We start from the raw sequence: 17,985 nt of genomic DNA on the forward strand, positions 1-17,985 counted from the left end.
CTATACCTCTCTGAAATGGGTGATATTATATAAGGTCTTGTCAGCAAATGTTTATCTTCAACATGAATTTTGGAGACTTTTAAGCACCCCCGGTATATGGCTCCACCAGGGTTTACCTATTCATTGCTCTCCTGCTGGACATGCAGATTTTTTTCATTTTTCCATGTTATAAGCATTATGATATGTTATGAGAGAGCTCTTTTCATCACTCCCTAAGGATTCCTTCACTCCAGTTAACAGACCTTTTTCTGGGGCATAGTGACATATAATAGGTATGTTTGGGATGGGGACCTGGGCCTGTGTACTTCACACCTTTCTCTCCCAGGAGCCAGACTGTTCCCAGAGAGCAGGTTCTTGCTCTAAGATGCTGGGGTGGAGGGTGGGAAGGTGAGGGGGACAGGGTTGGGGGAGACCTGTGACAGGGCCATTAAGTCTGTCTACTCTGAGGCTCAGCATTAGGAGATGTACTGAGGTTGCATATCTAAGCTTTGTTCTCGAAACAGCCCATCATTTTGACTCTATATATCTGTGTCCACTTATGGTTCTTCCCTTAATATAACTTTCAGAATTGGACTTTTTTTTGGGGGGGGTCTAAGTTAAGTATATTTTAGGTGTTTTGATACAAATTTTCATATCCTTCTCTAAAAAGTTTGTGCCAGGGTTGACTCCCACCAGCAGAGATTAGGGTTATGATTATCTTTGAAAGCTTTTATATATACATATATCTACATATGTCCTGGGTTTATAGATATATCTATATTCAATATATAAAAATATATATTATGTATGAGGTAGGATTATAGGTGTATATCTACATTTAATATATAAAATGTGCCCTGGCCGGTTTGGCTCAGTGGTTAGAGCGTCGGCCTGCGGTCCAGAGAGACCTGGGTTCGGTTCCCGCTAAGGGCACGTACCTCGGTTGCAGTTTGTCCCCGGCCCTGGTTGGGTCGTGTGGGTGGCAACCACTAGATGTGTCCCTTTCACGTTGATGTTTCTCTCTCTCTCTCTTCTTCTCTCTCTCTCCTACTCTATCTGAACAAAAAGTGAAAAAATGTCTTCGGGTGAGGATAAATAAAAATTTAAAAATATATATACATATATATAAAATGTATTATATTAAAATTTATGTTAAATATTAAATAAAATTGTATTTAATATAATGAATGTATATTTATATATAAATTGTATAAAAATATGCCATTTAAACTTGATTTTACCCAGAACAAATATTGGAAATGGAAGGGGAGAGTTATGACATTAGTATCATTTTCCTTATTCTGAACCAACCAAGGGTCTCATATGAAGTAATTTTGACCATTTCATGTATGCACGTATGTATATGTGTGTACACGAAGTGATTAGAACAGGAGTATTTGGTATATGAAACACAAATAGGAGTTTTAAAACATATCGTTTCATTTGTAGAAATAAGAGAGTGTGCTGGTTAATTAACTGAGAAGATCAGAATGATCTCCAATAATATCAGCTGGGCTCTCCCATCTCCTGTCACCCTGGTGACATCATGACTGGCAGCCATTGCCTTGAGAAGCTGCACTTTGTTTTCACGGGTCACAGAGGTTAAAACTCTAGAGAAGTTTGCTTCATCATTTATTCTACATATGATTTCCATGTTTAAAAATTTTTTAAAAATTAATTAGTTAATTAAATCAGGAATATGGTACCACCGTAGACGTCCCCTGTTTTGCACAGATTTGAAGTGATGTGAAAAAAATTCCAGCCACCCTTTTGTCCGATAGCATCTCACCCCACTTCGTCATTAGTACTGGGTGAAATTAGCTGTGATGTGCTCATGGTTGAAAGGTATGTAGTCAGCAACTCCTAGAAACAAGCAGAGGGTAACAGAAGGTCACCATGGTGCATATAAACCACCACCACCTCCCAAAGGATTAGCCCATCGTTAGAGAAGTAAAATCGCTGCCGAGTGAAAGGGGCAGCTCGGTGAGTCTGGAAGGAGCACTGAGCTGAGGTTTCAGGAGTCCTTGTTTCCAGCCTCTAGGTGGCCACCTGGCGCACGTCTTTGGGCAAGCCCCTTAAATTGTGCGAGCCTCATATATAAAACTGCACAAGTGATCTTTACCCTGGGTTAGAAATAATGAGCACTAGATGCCTAATATAGTACCTGACACGTAATAAATATTCAATAAATGGCGGTAGTTGTTCAGAGGACTTATTTACGCCAGATTTAGAGCATTCAAGGCAGGAACTTATGTTCACTTTTGATTTTGTTGAGAATTCTTGTCTTTCAAGACAGGAAAGCTAGATGATGACAATATTGATGATCGACTTTCAAGTAGCCCAGCATCAGAGAGAATGACAATTCCGGGCCCAAATCTTTTTTTTTTAATCTTTGAGGCCTTTCTGTTTACCATCCCTTCCTTCAGAGAAGAGTAATAATTGGTACACATGAGAATAAACCTGCTTTAAGTTCTCTAGGCAATTCTTGAGATGAAGGCAGCAGGGGAACTAATAACAAGGATCAGCATGTTTGAACACATGCTATGCAAAAGACATTGTACTTACTCATTTTAAACACATTATTGCTAATCCTCACAATAACCCAAGAGATGGTTACTGCTATTTCCATTTTGTGGCTGTGGGAACCAGCTCAGAGAAGATTAATTACCTGTCTGGCACAGCTAGGAAATAAGAGAAAGAACTTCTAATCAAGGCCCATGTGACTCTAAGATCCTTATTATATGCTTTGCTGCAATTCCACAAGTTCTGATTGGCCTGATTTTGTTAAATGCATGATAGACTCTCAGAGAAACATCTTTCCTGTTGTCATCTTGGATACTGAAACATCTTTACGGAGCCCAGTCTCAGCTCTGCTGTGACTTTATTTAACAGAGAGAGTCGCTGATACCTACAGAGTGGGTATATGAAATGAAAACCTAACACATCTACATGAATGGCTATTATTCTATTCCTCATATTTGTTTGCCACTGGCTGCGAATTCACTGTGCTTTTATTTTATACATACATGTTTAATTTTTTAATTCCAAGGCAGCCATCTTCTTAGATCACATGCTATTTTTTCCAGTTTTGTTTTTGTCTCTCTCACATTATTTGCTTTTTCTTTCTTCAGCCCTTATTGTTTGAAGTAGATCAATCTACTTTTCTTGTTCACTGGACATTTTCTCAGAGTGGAGTCAGGATTCTTGATTTTTATAAAAGCTATTTTAAATAGCTACCCATTCTATCTATCACCTGTCTATTACTCATCAATCATCTATCTATCTAATCACGATATATATTCATAATATATTTGTATATGTACATATATGTAACCACTGTATATAAAATTATTGTATATGCACATACAATCTTATACTTATTTACTTATTAAATAAATTAACTAATGAAATAAGGAAATAAAAAAATGTAGCCTTTAAACTATAGAGAAAATACCCACATTCCTTTTATTCTCTAACCTTCATTCAAAGGTGTCTTGCCACTAAGGAATTGCCAATATGTCTTGTGATTCACATTTTCAGCGATATTGTTGATGGAAGAGACGACAGGGCCCCAAGATGTCATTGTGGTTTCAAATCTGTAAGAATAAAATCGTATATATGATAAACATCTCACTTTAGGTCAGGCAATAAGGGGTTAAGTCATCTCACCTCTATCAGATGACTCAAATCTCTTTTTCTAGAATCTCTCTATATCTCCAAAAGCTTCCTAATGTTTCTCTTTCAAACACCCACAATTAAAAATATCTTGACCGGCCAATGTGGCTCAGTGGTTGAGTGTTGACCCATGAACTAAGAGGTCGCTGGTTTGATTCCTGGTCAGCACACACATGCCCAGGTTGTGGGCCCGATCCCCAGTGTGGGGCATGGAGGAAGCAGCCAGTCGATGTTCTCTCTCCTAGATGTTTTTATCTCTCTCTCCCTCTCACTTCTTCTCTCTCTATAATCAATAAAGAAAAAAGAAACTTAAAAAAATTTCTAGAGGAATTATGTCTTTTTCTCCAAAAGACATTCTCTCTTCCTGGTGAAAGCTTCTTTGTCTTGATCCCCACATCTGGTCCTCACAGAGCCCTGTGACTATTCCTTGCTCTGAGTCCATTTATCCTAGATGTGACCCTCATCACTTTACCAGAGTCTGTCATTCCCTAGCATTTAACATTTCACAACATGGCTTTTCATATTCAAAACCTTGAAGTGCTTCTCTGTAGTACTTCAAACCTCCTTAGCTTTGTATTTCAAGCTTTTTACAATACCACCTAATCTATCCTTCTGGATTCAATTAAATCTCAAATTCTCTTCTCTAGTTTACTCATTGGTCTTGAATTCCTTGCCCATTCCTGTCTCGAATGCTTTGTTCTCACCAATTTCTCTCCCTAGATGCCATCCTTTCACATTTTCCTGCATAGTACCTATTCTTTGAATGTGGTCCAAAGCCACAGCCTTCTTGACTGTTCTAATCTGCAATGGACGTTCTCTTCTTTGAATTCCCATTTTAAAAACTCTGTTATATATTGACTTATACGATTTAATTTTTCATGAGAGATTGCCGGCTCTCAAGGGCACTATTAAATAAAAATATGTTACATAATCAGAAGGAAAAAAGGTAAATGAAGGGAAGAGAGAGAGAGAAAATGGAAATTGAGGTTAGGCTCAAGGAGAATGGCAAATGCTACTTGTAGTGCTCACTTGAACGTGGGGTTTTTGCGTTGTGCTTCTTCCAGGACCACAAGCAGCACGGATCCACTTTTCACACTAACGTCGGTGGTCACATTGAAGAGCAGCTCCACCCCTCTCAGCTGGTTATTGATGGTGTATATGACGGTGATGTTGGATGCTGCGGAGGGGACAGGACTAGGATAGTTGGGTACAGTTGGTTGCACCTCATGATCTGTGAAGAGCAAAGAGGCCAAAGTTGTCATAAAGATTATGGAGTTTGTATGGAAGGTACAAAATCTCTATTGGCAACCCATCCCAGAAAACCTTTCAAGAAATGGCAATGAGTTTGTGGATTGTTCTGAGAAACTGGTGTGATCTATGAAGCTCTTGTTTCCGTTCTCGAGAACTGATCATAGCTGAAGAACTGACAGCTAGTTTTACAATGAACATTTATTTTGTTAAAAGAATTTGTGACTTGAAGGGAGGCTTGAGAGCCCTAAGTCGTACATTTTACATGGTACTCACTGTTCAGTTTGTTTGTTTTTTTGTTAACCCTAAAAGTCTGGAAGCAAAGGTAGTATATATCACACTATTTAACAAAGTAGCTGGGCAACTATTGTGGAATCCCGGGAAGGGCTCCATGGTCACCCAGTTAAAGCTGGGAAATCACTGGAAAGCAGCTTAAGGTTAGGTGAATGTGGTTGTGTCTGGCATGATTGGGACAGGTTACTTGATTGTCATCTCTGAGGATTCTGCTCTGAGATAGACAAGGAGCTCATTAATATCTGTTTATTCTAGGACGTCCATACAACATAAGATAAACAATATTTTCTATTAGTATTTGAGAAGAAAGAAAAGTTGGAGGAATCTATGCCAAAGACTAGTTATCTCTGGAGTGATAAAATTGTTATGCAGGTCTCCCAGTTTCTAAATGCATATTTCTGCATTGTATCTCTGGGTTATATTTATAATTGGGCAAAATAAATATATTTCAAATAAAAGGTTATGTGCCAGGATTCTACCCCATCCCTTTGATGGGTTACGAGCACCAAGGATTCATGTTCAGATCGTCAAGGCTGAAAGGTCAATTCTGTTCTTCTCCTAAGCCTCCCAGCCAAGTCAATGATTGGATACATTTTGTTTGTTTTGGCTTTTGGCCTTTGTATTTGGCTTCTATTTCTATTTCATTCCTTCAAATATTGTAGTTTTGGTCTACATATTTGTTGGCTGGCTTTGTAAAGAGAACATATACTAAGATACTGCATACTTGGTACATTTGTCAAATGAATGAAGTAGCATGTTATTTGATTGTTAGGACCATGGATCTTCCCTATCAGCATCTCAAAAAATGCTTTACTCATAGTAGGCGCTCACTAAATGTGTGCTGAATAAAGTGGACACGAGGGCTGAATTCTGAGCCCAGGATGGTATATGTTGTGTGTTACCACACAACTCCTGGGGATTGGAAGTCAGATGTGGTTCTGCCTACATGGAAGTAATGGACATAGAAAAGCCTATATGCCACTCAAAATGGATCCACATAGCATTCCGGACCTAAGTTGCCAGTTTATGACAGAAGGAGAGACAGACGTTAAGAGGTCTTACCAGGGCTGCAAGACACGTGGGGCACATCTAGGTATGTCTTGCCTTCCAGGGAAGGGAGGATTTGGGCAATAGACATGGGGTTGTGGAATTTCCCCTGCTTAATCTCATTAAGTATTGCATCCATAGTCTTCTTGCAGTTCCACTCCTTGTTAGGTTGCTTAGGTGTCACGGAGAGAGCCTGAGAGGGAGAGAGAGAGAGAGAGAGAGAGAGGAATTAGGTAGAGCTGAGAGTTGGCCTTTATATGCCTTATGAGGGATACATTGATCATTCATCTCTCTGATCATCCAGAGTCCAAACTGAAGCTGCATAGGAATGACGTCTGTCTTGTTCACTGCTGCATCCTCGCCACTTAACTCCTTGTCTGTCACATAGTAGTCACACATTCAGATTCAGGGAATATTATTGGGCCTACTGTATTTACTAACAGTTCTTGGACAGAGAATGAGGGCGAGAGCTGGGCGAAGCAAGCTCCAGGGGAGCTTCAGTCTAGGACAATGTGGCCGTCTAAACATAGTAGACCGCTTTTGTTTTGCATTGTCCTGCACACCGTTTGGTGGACTCCTCCCACACTTGGTGATAACGTTGGGACTGTCAGCCAGAGGCTCTATCCACAGGGGTGGATCATGGCCTGGGCTGGGATAATTATGGAATGCCACCCTCTTGGTGACAATGATTTATGGGCACATACACTCATCAAAGTCCTTCCCTGATATACAGACATTGGGAGAGATTTTTTTTTCCCCCCTGCTGCGGTTATTCAGCTGGTGTCATTTAACTAAGCACTGAGTTGCTAGTGACCATCTTCCTTGGCCACTTGGAAGAAGCCAAGGAGCAGGAAAGAATGACAAAGACCAGGGCTGAAACATTAAAAAAAAAAGAATGGTTCCTGGTATCATGATTGGAGTCCTTCATTCTGATGAACCCTGAAATCACCTAATCCAGCCCTGGACACCCCAGTTTACGTGAAATAGTAAGTCTCCATTTCTCTGAAGCAAAAATTATTTGGGTTTTGGTTATTTGCAAAATGAGTCTTGATTAACACACTGATCAATTCATTCTACTTTGCTGAGTTTTATGTCCCATGGGTAAAATAGAAATTGTAACTCCTGCTTATCTTTGGGGGATGTCCTGTGGGGTGATATGCAAAATCACTTTGTAATATGTGATATGTAACTTATCATTACCACCTCCCTCCCTTTAGCATTGTGCTGACCATAGCCACCAGAGCATGTTAATGAGCTGAGACTGCTGATGATCGATTTACTTGAAGCTTGAGATGGGAAATGGGAGAAGGGAGAGGAGAGTCAGAAATGGCTCTGTGAGCCAGAGGCAGTAGTATGAGCAATCAGACAGTTTTGACAGGCACAACCATCATTGTTAACCTCAGTGACCATGAACCGCAGCTCCTGCCAGAGGCCATGTTATAGGGCAGTTTGTTTAGGGGCCTTGGGTAGGTACTCCTCAGCAACCTATCTTGTTCACTTGCCATATTCAACTCCAAAATCCCACAAAGTGAGATGAATTCCCTTGGGATAATGCACTACCATCACCAACACTCCAGAGAGGAGTAACACATTGACCTGTGAGAAGTCATTAAGAACCTTGCATGAGGAAGTTTATCAGATTCTTTTTAAGTTAAGTTTCTGTTGGAGGAGCCTTGAAAACACTAGAATACCGATGGAAGGAATAGGAGAAATTCTGGAAAAGAGAGAATGCCTCATGGGTGCCTTAGGGAAGCAATGAGGTGGCTTAGGCCACTTGAAGGGCACTGACATCCAAGAAGAGGGTGAGTGAAGGCTGAAAAGGAAGCTTTATGCCACCACTCTTTTGCTGGGAGAGGCCACCAACAATTACTGAACACCACATTGTGCCTGTGACTTTTTTTTTTATATCTTTGCAACCTTGTTATTATGAGGAAACATGAAATTCAGATAAATTCAATATTTGCTCCAAACGGCGACAGATCTGGGATTTAAGCCCAAGTTGTTGTAGCTCCAGACCCCTTTGCTTTTCTACACCAGAACGTTTTAGATTAGAAAAAGGCTATATATTAGATATTTGGTGGTTTCAGACTTCAGGTTGCCTGGGTAAACTCTGAAAATGGGCCATCGGTGGGGCAGGAGACGGCTTTTTATCCCAACCGACAAGAAATTCACATGGCCTGTTAACTGCATGTGGATGAGGTCCTGCCTTTTGATAGGAAAAGCTTTAATTCTCAGGAACTGCTAGTCAGAGTGTAACTGGAAGGTAATAAAATCCCAAACAGAATCCACAAACCAAGTTAACCAAAGCAAACACTTCTCTCTCTTGTGTAAGGTAAAGCAAGGTTATTTTAAGTGAGTCATAACTGAAACCCATTTTCTATCCCTTTCACACTGGCTTTGTTCCTCCACAAAGCTTTCTAGACCTGAACCCTGGGATTGATCCTGTAGGATTCAGCCATGGTAACCAAAACAAGGATTTTGTTCCACAGCAAATTCCACTGACAGTGACATGATGGGGAAACTGACTCCTTGGTAGCTGTTCCTATACATGGTGCATTGCAGTGGGAATTCCGTATTTACTCTTATGTTGAACGTGAACTAATGTTTCGTCCGTTTATGCCTTTTGCTAATTTTTAATGTGTGGACTATCAACACCAGTTTCCATCCACCCCTCTCCCCAAAGGGTTTCTCTCCAACAGTAGTCCAGAGCTCTATTGGGTTTAGGGCTGGCATTGTAACTCCATGACTCTGTTTCCTGGCCATCCTGATGAAGTTTTTCTGTTAATCCCATAGGGCATTTTGAGACTTTGAAGCACAAACTTCTTAGTTTGGAATAGAGGGTTTGGCCATAGATGACCCTTTAGTTTCTGATTCTAGTTGGTTATCTCTCCCCACTATCATTGGTGTGTTTTCCATGGGAGGATCATGCCCTAATCAACCCCAATCAAGCAGCATTTTATATATTCCAAGCCTAGGGATCTATACTAGGGAAGCATAGCATGGACTTGGTTACCAGACACACCTGGCTCCACTGTTTGTGAGGGCTCTTTGTGAGGTGAAAATGAAATCAAGATTGAAATAGAGCTGGACAAAGATTAGATGTTCAGTCAGTTTTAGATTATTTTAATTAATCATTTTGAATGCAAGCTCATCTCTTTTTCTGGAGCAAGATAAAGGGCTGAAAAAAGAACACTTGACTGGCAAGGCGGAATTAGAAAAATTATTATTTTTTTGAGGACCTATTTTAATATCCTTATTTTTTATACATCAAACTTTCATTAGTCTATGATTATTATGAACAAACTGATCATTATTAATAATAAACCAATACATTTCATGGATTTGTTTCTTTTGTTGTCCAAGGGAGGGAAAAAAGTTCATGCAGATTTGTTTTCATACTTTACCTACAAAGGTAGGGAGGAATGAACACTTAGCAGCATTTTACCAATAGAGAAATTGAGGCACAGGCACCACAAGGATTCTATCTCAGGTCACACTAGCTGGTCTCCCCCAGAGATGTTAGAAGAAGCCCGGTCTCTTGAGCCTACTATCCAGTCTAATTGGCAAGGACCCAACAAAGAGCATTAAGGCGTGTTACCTGCATGGCAAGGCCAGTACTGTAGATGCTCCCAATGATGCCATTGTCTTTGATCCTCATGCTGATGTTCTCCACAGCATCCTTTAGTACCTGACCAAACAGGGTTCTATAACCTTCCTCTGATCCTACAGGGATCTTGTTGTATACACAGGTCAGAGCCAAGGTCGCCATTGCTCCTGTGTCTGTGAATCATAGGGGGATAAGATCCACCACCACAACAAGATGAGCAACTAACATTTATTATGTGCTTACTGTGTTCCAGGTATCTTATCTCCACTCTTCAGGACAACCTGTGAAATAGGACCTATAATTATCTCCTTCTGAGGGATGAGAAAATGGAGTCTCAGAGAGGTAAAGTAGTGCCCAAGCACACATAAGTAGAAAGTAGCAGTTCTGGCTATTTACAATAGCTAAGATTTGGAAACAGCCCAAGTGTCCATCAGTACAAGAATGGATAAAAAAGCTGTGGTACATATACACAATGGAGTACTATGCAGCTGTAAGAAAGAAAGATCTCTTATCCTTTGAGACGACATGGAGGGACCTGGAAAGTATTATCCTAAGCAAAACAAGCCAAACAGAGAAAGACAAGTATCATATGATCTAACTTATTTGTGGAATATAATGAACATAACAGTCTGAGGAATGGGATAGTCCCAGAGACGTGGAAGTGGGGTTCAGACTGACAATCCCCAGAAGAAGGGGTGGTGGGGGAGAGATAAACCACAGAACTTATATGCATGTATGCATGAACAATGGACATGGACAACAAAGCCGGGACAGGGCAGGGAGGGAGGGGGAGGGGGGAATCAGTGGGGGAAAAAGGAGAAACATCTGTAACAACAACAAAAAAAGTAGCAGTGCTGGGACCTGAACCCAGATCTGTATGACTCCACAATTCATGCTTTTAATTAATGTAGACTGGCCCGGCCGGTGTGGCTCAGTGGTTGAGCATCAACCCATGCACCAAGAGTTGTCGCCGGTTCGATTCCTGGTCAGGGCATGTGCCTAGCGGGGGGGGGTGGGGGGGGGGGCGTGCAGGAAATGCCAATCAATGTTCTCTCTCATCGATGTTTCAATGTTTTCTCTCATTGATGTTTCTATCTCTGTATCCCTCTCCCTTTCTCTCTCTCTCTAAAAATCAATAAAGAAAAACAATTTATAAAAAAAAAATTAATGTACACTGGCAGTATATTCAATCCCACTTCTCTTATCCCAATGTTTATCTTTCAAAAATGTCACTGCTTTTTGAAGGTCTAGCCATCACCATCTCTCCATGAAGCCTTCTCTGGTCATTTCAGCACAACACGTGCAGTGTCTTTTCTGAACTTCTGTAACTTTCGGTGTTTGTACCTGTTTTGCCATCTCAGCACTCTCTGCTGTTTTGTTGTTACTGAGCTTTGTGAGTTCCTGGATAGTGGGAGCTTAGCATCCCCCATAGTACCAAGGCAGGGGCTTTTCCATTATTTTCACCATGTGTGGACTGAATGATCAAGCTCTTCCATGACAAGACCAGAACAAATGAAAGACTTGCCACATGGCATCTTTTCTTCCACTGACCTTCCCTCCCTACCCCAATCTCTATCTTAAAGTCGTATGACCTCATTAAAGGTGACAGAATTGTTGAAACAAGTCCTATAAAACATGTCCAGGTGCTCCAGGTGGGAAACGGAGGCCAGTCTGTTCTTGACCCATAGTGAGGGCACTTGAGTCAATATTTACCTGCTCAGTGGCCTGAATGAGCCTGAAATGAGGGAGGCTACTGATGAGGCAGGTATAAGGGAGTGAAAACCTGAGATAATGCCTTTGCTTAGGGAGTGGCAGAGGAGAAAAGGTGACCTGAATGAGGGGCTTTATACAGAGAAGGGACTATTAGATGCAGAAGGATGAGCCCAAGAAGGATGTGGTGTTGCAGAGGAATAGCTTCCATTCACAGGCAGCCACGTGCTTGCAGAATGAAGGGACAGGATGGTTCCAAAGTAGCCTGGAAGGGGAGCATGGTGCGCTTAGGGTTCAGAGAGTAGCTGCTTGATAGAGCATACTTGGATGTTCTAAGAAGAAGCATTGAGAGAATAAGAGTGTGGAAGCATCAGTAGTGATAAGAGAGCGGGTTCAGGGTAGAGCTAAGTCTAGACATTGATTTAATAATTTGCCTGGGAACAACTCCTGACTTGGGGGACATGTTTATTGTTCCAGACGGAGCTTCTGTAACTGCCAGACATTTCAAATATTATCCTGGTTTCTAAGTTTTACTATCTCCCCTTCATTTATTCCTTAATTCACATGTCCAACAAATATTTGTTAAATATCTCCCCTCTACAGACATTTTCATGATCCCCAGATCCTCTCTCTCCTACTTTCCCTTCTAGCTCCACTACTTGGTTCCCTCGATGTTCCCAGCTCAGGGCAGTCTGAAGGTGGTGACTGACTTACCTATGTTGAAGGGAGAAGAATTGGCCAGCAGGGTCTTGGCAAAACGGGCTGCTATCGGCAGGGTCCTCTCGGGGTTCTTTTGGCAGAGTGCCAAGATCGCCAGGCTGGGCCCATAGAAGCTTGACGCCTCAGCATTAGGGTCTTGAGAGAAGATAGAGGACCTCCATAAGACTAACATTCACCACAATGAGGACATTTGTGAGAAAAGAAATGCCAAACCTTTTAAATAGACATTGCTAGAAAACCCATCAAAAGAAGACACTGTATTGGCTGAAGATCCCGCTGATATTTCAGAATAAGAATGTCATTGGGCATGAGAGTGGAATGAGAGGGAAGGTGCTGTCTTCAGGCGGGAGATGGCATGGTAAGGCTGTGGCCCTGGGCTAGTGGTCTTTTCTAGTTCATTTTGGGTTGGAAGTGAGTAACTCATCTATGGAATTATCAGAGGGAACCTGAGTGGAAATACACAATCTCTTTCCTAACTTTCCACTCTCCCACCCTTTTCTTTCTAGATGCAACATTCTCAGGAAGGACCAGTTGCCTCATTCTCCCCTCCTTTCCATGAGGTCTTACTCGAAGGCGCCCAGTTCTCCATTTGTCTCTGTAGAATTGATGCTTTGTCCCCAGGGTCTCGGCAGGAGGAGGTGAGGGCCATGACGGTGAGTGCAAGCTGACCGATGGTCAGATCTGCAGAGCAGAGAGCAAAACAGTTTAAGGTATTTTCAGGCAAGAGAAAGACAGGGGCCAGGGCGCAACTCTGCTTCTTTCCAGATCATGTTGATGTTTAAAAATTATGTGATCCATTTTTTGATTTGTCATAATTATTAAGGAAAGAAGTATGGAAAAATACTTAAGGAACATTTAATCTAGTGGCCTCTGTATGACTTGAAAACTGTACCAAGAATCCCTGGTGTTTGTTTAGAAAAACAGCAAGAACTTCCATATATGTATATGAAAATATATATGAAAATTTGTGGTTGCAAAGTAATTTTAACTTTCTTTTTTAACTTGCGTTTCAAGGCAACTCTGAGGGAGTAGAACAGAGATTTGATTATTATTATCCTTGTTATAAGTGTTACTGTTATTAGAATCATCAGCATTTTGCAAATGGGGAAAATGAGGGTGAGCAGGATGGAGAGACCTGTTCCAGGTCACCGTTAGTAAGTGACAGAGCCAGAACTGAAAGCCCACTGTTTTTGCATCCAGTCTAGAGCCCCTTCTGCATGACTGGCCTCCTTTACCAATGTCTTGACTTCACACATATGTCTTTCCAGGTGTTTTCCAGATATGTCAGGAAAGGTGCTGGGAGATTCAGGGAAAATCAGAGGCAGCATTGGGGTGGGAGGGGCAGGGAGTGAAGACTGGGTGGTGAACAGTGTGCAGGACTCAGGGAAATGTGGGTGGAGGGGCTCTGACTTCTCACCGGCTGTGTCACTGGCCATGAGCTTGTAAGTCAGGAGCTTCTGGGCCTCCATGTTGTAGGCTCCGGCCAGGTTCATGGCAATCAGGACGCTGGGGTTGGGCAAGGCTGAGTCGGTCACCGAGCTCTCCATAAGCACTTGTATACTGTTCACCAAGGGCTGCTGGGCTGGGGGGACAGCTGAGAAGAGACAAGCCAGGTACGAAAGGCCTCCCCCTCATTCCCCACAGAAACGTGTTCCCAGGGTCTCTTAAGGGAACGCCCTCCAGAGGAATGGAGAAAACACTGAGATTTTCTTCGGACGCCATTGAGTCCCTACATCTGGTCAAGTCAAGGGTTGAGGGGGAGGGGGAGGGGACATCTGTCATACTTTCAACAATAAAGATAAAATTAAAAAATAAAAATTGAAAAAAAGGAAGTGATTTCTCATTTAACAATTGCAAATGACAGTTCATATTATTTCTAGCACATTCCCCCAAATCACTGCTTTTCTTGCATGCACGCCCCCCCATTCTTACATGATGAAGGCATTAAAGATTTGGGATATGACTCAGTGAGTACCCAAAACGCCCACTAGCAGTGGCACCTGGTCAGAACAGTCACTGAGGGTGTCTTTGTACCATGTCTCTTAACACACAAGGCATAGACTTGCCTCTCAAAGCACTTTCTCTGTCAAGTCAGGAAAGACGAACCACACAGGTGAGCACCCAGGCTCACCCATTCTGGAGCTCCTGTCGTGATTGCTGTTTTCAATCACCTACTCATCAGCAGACCTCAGTGTCTGAGGTTTCTACCTATCCCTAGGGTGACTGCTTCTCTGACATCCTCGGGAAACACACCATACTTACAACATGAGCTGCGGGTCTGGGTGCTGGTCCCAGCCATACCCCAGAGAAGGTTCAGGAGATAAAGGGTAAACCAGGCCATCTCTCTCTCTCCTGTTCTGTCCACGTCTCCTGGTCAAAAATCCCAGTATTATTAAGTGGAGTGTCTCTCTCCTCTACTTTCTCATATATATATACTTCCCTTTATGGAAAGTCTGCCCCCCGCCCCCAGCCACTCCCAACCACCTCTGCTGACCTCTGTCTCCCTTATAGAACTAATTTCTATTTGCATATCTAAGTTTACCTGCTACAGACCCTGCAAGGTGTCTGAAGGTGACTTCTAGGGAGAAACTCAGGCTGCGTGTGCAGTGGAGGCAATGATGACAAAGTGTCCTTTACCCAAATCCTGGGTCTCTGCACTGGGAGGCTTAGCTGATGCATGACTTCCCCCAAGGCCATTTTACACTCGGTCAGACAAAGCTCTGTCTATCAGCAACCACTTCACTGAGGTTTGGGTGATGCCTAAGACACCACCTCACTTTACAGTTTTACCAAATGCCCTTTCAGGCTCGCAGGTGAGGATCTGCCAGGTGAAGTCCGGCCTTATGTAATCAACGAGGTTGATGTGATCTGGGTTCCAGCCTAGACTCTTTGAAGTTGTTTGACTTTAGGTGAGCAATGGACCAGTTTCCCAGAAACTGTTTTGTTTGACTTCTCTTTCCTTATCTGGGGATGAAAGTAGTTTAAAATACCCAGGGCTTTCAGATATTATCTTTTAAAGTAAGTAATTAGAAAATGTGGGGTCATTGCACTATATTAAGTATTAAGTATACACAGGTGTGGAAAAAGTAGGTAAAGAGCTCTGTGCCAAAGTGTGCTTGAGTATAGCAAGCAGACTACAAACATTCTTATCATGTCTCATTTCTTTCATGTCTCTGCTCAAAGGTCAGCTTTTATTTATTTATTTATTTATTATTTTAAATATGTTTTTACTGATTTTTTAGAGAGAGAGGAAGGGAGAGAGAGAGATAGAAACATCAATGTGCGAGAGAAACATCGATGGGCTGCCTCCTGCACGCCCCCTACTGGGGATCGAGCCCACAACCTAGGCATGTTCCTTGAATCGAACCAGGACCTCTCAGTCCATGGGATGATGCTCAATCCACTGACCACACCAGCCGGACAAAGTCAGCTTCAGAGAGGTCTTCCCGGACCACTGTATACAAGACAGGCTCACCCCACCGACCCCCACTGTACCCCTTACCTGTATCCCTTCTCACCCTCTGTCACACTATGTGTGCAGTTCATTTGTCTCCTTCCCACTAGAGTGTCTCCTCTACGGGAATTTGTCTATTTTGTTCACTGCTCTGTCCCCGGCACTTGAGATATGACCTAGCTCACAGTAGGCACCACTTGAGTACTTTTTGAAAAGAGTGAATTAATGAACAAATATAAGACATGGGTTATAAAGCATATTTTTCTTTCTCGGGGAATGTTAGTGGTCTTGTGGGGTGAGAGCACAGGGTACACGTTGGGGTGTGCCAGAAAGCTCCTAACATGGCCCCATCTTCCCACCTCTTGGTATATGCCCTCGCATAACCCCCTCTCTAGAGCATGGGCTGGCCTCACTTCTACTGACTATAATACAGCCAAAGTGATGGGACGAGGTTAGGAAAGACCACTTCCCCTCGCTTGCAGTCTGTCTCTGGCTCTTGTTCTTTTGCTCTGATACAGCCAGCTGCCTTGTGGAGAATCTGCGTGTCGAAAAATGAGACCAGCCTCCAGCTAACAGCCAGGGAGGGAGGAACCCGGCCAGTGACCATGTGAATGAGCTTTGAAGCAGAACCTTCCCCAGTCGAGCTTCGAGACGAAGGCAGCGCCAGCCACCAACTTGACCGCAGCCTTGTGAGAGACCCTGGGCCAGAGGACCCCGTTAAGCCATCCCTTGGATTTCTGACTCAGAAACCGTGAGATAATAAACGCTGTTGTTTTAAGCTTAACATGGCCTATGGGGGAGATGAGACCAGAAGAACAATTTGGCTCTGGGTGGTGGAGGGCCTCGTATACCATGTGAAGAAGTAGTGGGCAGAATAACAGCCCCCCAAGATGTCCATGCCATAATCCCCGGAACTGGTGAATGTGTTGGGTTACTCAGGAAAGGCAAGTAAGGTTGCTAATAAACCGAGTTGAAGATAGGAAGATTACCCGGGACTAACTGAGTGGGCCCAGTGTAATCTCAGTGGTTCTTACAAGTGGAAGAGAGAGGCAGAGGGGTGATGTGATGATGTAAGCAGAGATCGGAAGGAAGCAGTTGCTGACTTTGAAGGTGGAGGGGGCAGGAGCCTGGGAACACAGGCATCTTCCCAAAGCTGGAAGAGGCAAGGAAATAGATTCTTCCCTGGAAACTAGAAGAACACAGCTCTCTCCAAACCTTGATTTCAGCCCAGTGAGATCCATTTCAGACTTCTGACCTCCAGAACTGTGTGATAATAACTTTGTCTTGTTTTAAGCCAATAAATGTGTGGTAATGAGTTATAGTACTAATAAGAATCTAATACAGGAATAGAAGCCCAGCATGGCATGGACTTTGGGTTCCAGAGCCTGCCTATGACCATCCCAAGAGCATCCACATACCCTGGTGTGCCCGCTCTTTAAACATACACTTCCTTATAAATGACCACTTATGGCCATGGTTGCTGCAAGATTGATTATGACACAATTGTTTCAGTTAGCAAATAACTTGCACAATGGGAACCACACAGGCCATACATTACTTCACTGCATAATATGTTTTGACAGTCCTTGGTTAACTATGGACTGGGCTTATGTATTTCTTTGCTTTTTTTTTTTTCCTGTACCTAATTTTCTGGTATCAAAGCACCCGGACTCTCTCTCTGGACATTTTAAAGGTTTATTTGTGTTGATTGTTCTTTTCTGTGGCAGCAGGTGGAATTTTCACCCCTCAGATAATGTGTAGGTTTTGTAATCGTCCCAAGACTTCGGCACTTCTGAGCATGTGTGGCCGGAGCTGGTTTCACAGGTCCGTGTCGGTGGAATGGTAAGGCGATGTGATTTCATTAACCTTCTTGCCTGTCTCCGAGATTAAAGGTGTTTCTGTGATGGGAGAAACTCAGCTCTCTCTGTTCCAGGTGAGAGCTAGTAGTGTTAGGGAGCCTAGTGGCATAAAGTGAGACTTGGTGCTTGATTCAATCAGAAGAATTAAATAAGAATTGCAAAGAAAATGACTTTTTAATGCTGAGAGAGAGAGAGAGAGAGAGAGAGAGAGAGAGTATTAGGAATCTCAAAAAGACATACAATACTTCAACCTTGTTATACTGAGATTTAATTTCATTGGCCAATTACAGGGTCAATACTTTCTGTTATTTTGACATATTTGTGTCTATGTGTTTTTGCTTAGGCTTCCTTATTTTTCCTTATGGACAAAATAGACCTGTGCACTGGTTTTC

The 17,985-nt window shown here is 42.6% G+C and overlaps 1 protein-coding gene across 1 annotated transcript; it reads right to left on the minus strand.

Annotated features, from left to right (window-relative positions):
- Positions 1 to 1,665: 1,665 nt before the first annotated feature.
- On the minus strand, positions 1,666 to 14,644 carry CBLIF (cobalamin binding intrinsic factor). Its single transcript, XM_036259500.1, has 9 exons — positions 14,543 to 14,644; positions 13,698 to 13,874; positions 12,848 to 12,961; positions 12,275 to 12,415; positions 9,842 to 10,023; positions 6,259 to 6,436; positions 4,684 to 4,885; positions 3,457 to 3,575; positions 1,666 to 1,842 (listed from the first exon to the last, which is right to left on the minus strand). Exons 1-9 carry the CDS (start codon positions 14,619 to 14,621, stop codon positions 1,781 to 1,783), a joined length of 1,254 nt encoding a protein of 417 aa, XP_036115393.1. The 5' UTR covers positions 14,622 to 14,644; the 3' UTR covers positions 1,666 to 1,780.
- Positions 14,645 to 17,985: the final 3,341 nt, after the last annotated feature.

The sequence above is a fragment of the Molossus molossus genome, unplaced genomic scaffold, assembly GCF_014108415.1.
Source record: "Molossus molossus isolate mMolMol1 unplaced genomic scaffold, mMolMol1.p scaffold_m16_p_13, whole genome shotgun sequence".
NCBI classification, from domain to species: domain Eukaryota; kingdom Metazoa; phylum Chordata; class Mammalia; order Chiroptera; family Molossidae; genus Molossus; species Molossus molossus.